This window comes from Branchiostoma floridae, chromosome 3 (assembly GCF_000003815.2).
Source record: "Branchiostoma floridae strain S238N-H82 chromosome 3, Bfl_VNyyK, whole genome shotgun sequence".
NCBI classification, from domain to species: Eukaryota; Metazoa; Chordata; class Leptocardii; order Amphioxiformes; family Branchiostomatidae; genus Branchiostoma; species Branchiostoma floridae.
Window position 1 is genome coordinate 7072600 of NC_049981.1, and position 4263 is coordinate 7076862.

At 37.8% G+C, this 4263-nt stretch overlaps 2 protein-coding genes across 18 annotated transcripts in view; one reads left to right on the forward strand and one right to left on the reverse strand.

Annotated features, from left to right (window-relative positions):
• The window catches only part of LOC118411089 (enoyl-[acyl-carrier-protein] reductase, mitochondrial-like), a 112285-nt gene that overhangs the window by 52228 nt on the left and 55794 nt on the right, over window positions 1–4263 (forward strand). The gene's annotated exons all lie outside the window — the stretch shown is intronic.
• Window positions 1–4263, reverse strand: part of LOC118411086 (neurogenic locus notch homolog protein 1-like) — a 37157-nt gene that overhangs the window by 9723 nt on the left and 23171 nt on the right. For 14 of the 16 annotated variants that reach the window (XM_035813109.1, XM_035813106.1, XM_035813111.1 and 11 more), the window contains exons 6-7: window positions 2863–3000; window positions 667–804 (exon numbers count right to left, since the gene is read on the reverse strand). The exons of 1 other annotated variant lie outside the window; for it this stretch is intronic. In XM_035813109.1, the coding sequence (XP_035669002.1) occupies window positions 667–804; window positions 2863–3000 (276 nt within the window). The remainder of the gene's footprint in view (window positions 1–666; window positions 805–2862; window positions 3001–4263) is intronic. One more of the 16 variants, XM_035813099.1, reaches the window with a different exon arrangement.

A 4263-nucleotide genomic window follows, 5' to 3' on the forward strand; every position in this document is an offset into this window, starting at 1 on the left:
CCGTCATTTGCATAATTAATATGCACACATATTTCTCTCTTTCTCATCTATATATGGACAAGTTGAAAGTCCTATCATGAAATTCAGTGGATTTATAAACTTTCCTTCATTAATTATGCAAATTAGTTACTGATTTGCATAATTAGTATTCTATTTTGTACATTGTTACTTGGGCTATCTACATACCAAAAATCATGACGATCCATCTACACGTTCTCGAGTTATTCTCGTCCAAATTTTGAAAGGAAGTCGGCGACTGCAGTTCCAAACAAGCCGCTAGGGGGTCCAAACTTACAGCACTTAAGGACTATCAAGGGCTACCAAGGGCTATCTACCACTCAAAAATCATAACCACAGCATGTCCAGAAGACGAGATATCAAAAATTGAGATTCTGCTGCAGTACCTTAGCAAGCCGCTAGGGGGCCCATAATCGAACTTGACCTTCGTTTTCCCGACCCCTACCCACCTACCAAATATTATCGGGATCCATCCGAGGCTTCTTGAGTTATACTGTTAACACACACACAGACAGACCCACAAGCCCAAAACATAACCTTAGCCATTCTGGCAAAGGTAAAGATAGAACATGATCAAATCACCGTACTAAAGGAGCCCATAGACATTGCCAAAAACAAGATCCCAGCATCATGTTTTTGCCACAATACCTGAACATCCAGTTCCGTCAGCGCGACCATCTCCTGTATATCCTGTGTTACAGGTACAAGTTGCGTCCAGTGAAGGGGCGGGGTTATCTGTGCAGGTGGCCTGGGCGTGGCACGGGTTGGGCGAGCAGGCGTTGATGTCTGGAGTTTGCAGTAAAAAAAAGGTATTGAGCATATTATATCTCACCAAAAATGTCTAGAATTCAAAATTATGAGCATGTCATGACCGGAACAAGAGATTCGAAGCTTCTGCCCGGTACACCAGGCTCCCGCTAGCAAGTCCAAATTAAAATTTTGTCTCCGGTCTGCTAATATATACAAAAGACTACCCGTACACTAAACGTCATTGAATTTGTACGTTATTTGCACATATTGTAATCCCGTGAACAATTTCATATCGTATTGATAACTTTGCTCTGGTATTACTGTTGATTTGTTGATTGTAAATCTCGGCATAATTCAGTTTTACTGCAAAGCCGATTTGATACATGTTTTTATCAATAAACCAAATACTACTACTGTTACATAAAAAATGAACACTTCAGTACGTCTAAGCTTTCACTCCACCATACCTAGGTATGGTACGGAGTGAAATGTTGTTATATTTCAGCCATGCCACAGGTATTGTGAAATATATTGCATTCGTAGTTATATTTCAATCCAAACATAGATTGAAATATATTGTTTTTGTCGCGTCTCATCTCCTTGTTCTTCTTCTCCTACCAAATCTGATTTGAAGAAAGAATAAAACTAGAGTTCCACGAACACATACCTTTGCCAAATAAACCAGGTTTGTTATGTAGAATGATGTCTGTAGACATAAATGTGTTACTCATTACATTTTATTTTATATGCCTGGAGTTGGTTCATAACATTTCGCCATTGCTTATACACATCCGATCCCTATCGAAATACTAATATTAAATTGTATCAAGCATCACTTAACCTATTAAGCTACCAAAAATCATGATGATCCTTTCATCCCTTCTTGACTTATTCTCTTTCAAAGTAGGAAACTAAACCGGCTCCTGCAGTTCAAGAAAAGACGTTTAGCGGACTCAAACATGTCTCTCTGCCATCTTTCTCAGTTACATATGTGACAAGTTTGAAAGTGCTATCACGGAATGCAGTGGATTTACCAACTTTCCTTGTTAATTATGCAAATTAGCTGTTAATTTGCATATCTGGTATCTCATTATGTAATTTTTTACTTAGGCTATCTACATACCAAAAATCATGACGCTCCGTCAACACGTTCATATTTCCCATTAATTATGCAAATGAGATCATCATCTGCATAATTAATATGTATTGATATTTCTTTCTTTCTCAGCTACAAATGTGACAAGTTTGAAAGTCCTATAAAGGAATGCAGTGGATTTACACACTTTCCTCATTTATTATGCAAATTAGCTGTCGATTTGCATAATTAGAATTCCATCATGTAAGTCTTCCCTTTGGCTACCTACATACCAAAAATCATGACGATCCGTCAACACGTTCATATTTTGTCATTAGTTATGTAAATGAGACCGTCATTTGCATAATTAATATGCATTCATATTTCTCTCTTTCTCATCTATATATGTGACAAGTTTGAAAGTCCTATCATGAAATTCAGTGGATTTATAAACTTTCCTCATTAATTATGCAAATTAGTTACTGATTTGCATAATTAGTATTCTATTTTGTACATTGTTACTTGGGCTATCTACATACCAAAAATCATGACGATCCATCTACACGTTCTCGAGTTATTCTCGTCCAAATTTTGAAAGGAAGTCGGCGACTGCAGTTCCAAACAAGCCGCTAGGGGGTCCAAACTTACAGCACTTAAGGGCTATCAAGGGCTATCAAGGGCTATCTACCACTCAAAAATCATAACCACAGCATGTCCAAAAGACGAGATATCAAAAATTGAGATTCTGCTGCAGTACCTTAGCAAGCCGCTAGGGGGCCCATAATCGAACTTGACCTTCGTTTTCCCGACCCCTACCCACCTACTAGATATTATCGGGATCCATCCGAGGCTTCTTGAGTTATATTGTTAACACACACACAGACAGACCCACAAGCCCAAAACATAACCTTAGCCATTCTGGCAAAGGTAAAGATAGAACATGATCAAATCACCGTACTAAAGGAGCCCATAGACATTGCCAAAAACAAGATCCCAGCATCATGTTTTTGCCACAATACCTGAACATCCAGTTCCGTCAGCGCGACCATCTCCTGTGTATCCTGTGTTACAGGTACAAGTTGCGTCCAGTGAAGGGACGGGGTTATCTGTGCAGGTGGCCTGGGCGTGGCACGGGTTGGGCGAGCAGGCGTTGATGTCTGGAGTTTGCAGTAAAAACAAGGTATTGAGCATATTATATCTCACCAAAAATATCTAGAATTCAAAATTATGAGCATGTCATGACCGGAACAAGAGATTCGAAGCTTCTGCCCGGTACACCAGGCTCCCGCTAGGAAGTCCAAATTAAAATTTTGTCTCCGGTCTGCTAATATATACAAAAGACTACCCGTACACTAAACGTCATTGAATTTGTACTGTAACGTTATTTGCACATATTTTAATCCCGTGAACAATTTCATATCGTATTGATAACTTTGCTCTGGTATTACTGTTGATTTGTTGATTGTAAATCTCGGCATAATTCCGTTTTACTGCAAAGCCGATTTGATACATGTTTTTATCAATAAACCAAATACTACTACTGTTACATAAAAAATGAACACTTCAGTACGTCTAAGCTTTCACTCCACCATACCTAGGTATGGTACGGAGTGAAATGTTGTTATATTTCAGCCATGCCACAGGTATTGTGAAATATATTGCATTCGTAGTTATATTTCAATCCAAACATAGATTGAAATATATTGTTTTTGTCGCGTCTCATCTCCTTGTTCTTCTTCTCCTACCAAATCTGATTTGAAGAAAGAATAAAACTAGAGTTCCACGAACACATACCTTTGCCAAATAAACCAGGTTTGTTATGTAGAATGATGTCTGTAGACATAAATGTGTTACTCATTACATTTTATTTTATATGCCTGGAGTTGGTTCATAACATTTCGCCATTGCTTATACACATCCGATCCCTATTTACATACTAATATTAAATTGTATCAAGCATCACTTAACCTATTAAGCTACCAAAAATCATGATGATCCTTTCATCCCTTCTTGACTTATTCTCTTTCAAAGTAGGAAACTAAACCGGCTCCTGCAGTTCAAGAAAAGACGTTTAGCGGACTCAAACATGTCTCTCTGCCATCTTTCTCAGTTACATATGTGACAAGTTTGAAAGTGCTATCACGGAATGCGGTGGATTTACCAACTTTCCTTGTTAATTATGCAAATTAGCTGTTAATTTGCATAACAAGTATCTCATTATGTAATTTTTTACTTAGGCTATCTACATACCAAAAATCATGACGCTCCGTCAACACGTTCGTATTTTCCATTAATTATGCAAATGAGATCATCATCTGCATAATTAATATGTATTGATATTCTTTCTTTCTCAGCTACAAATGTGACAAGTTTGAAGTCCTATAAAGGATGCAGTCGATTACACACTTTCCTCATTATTA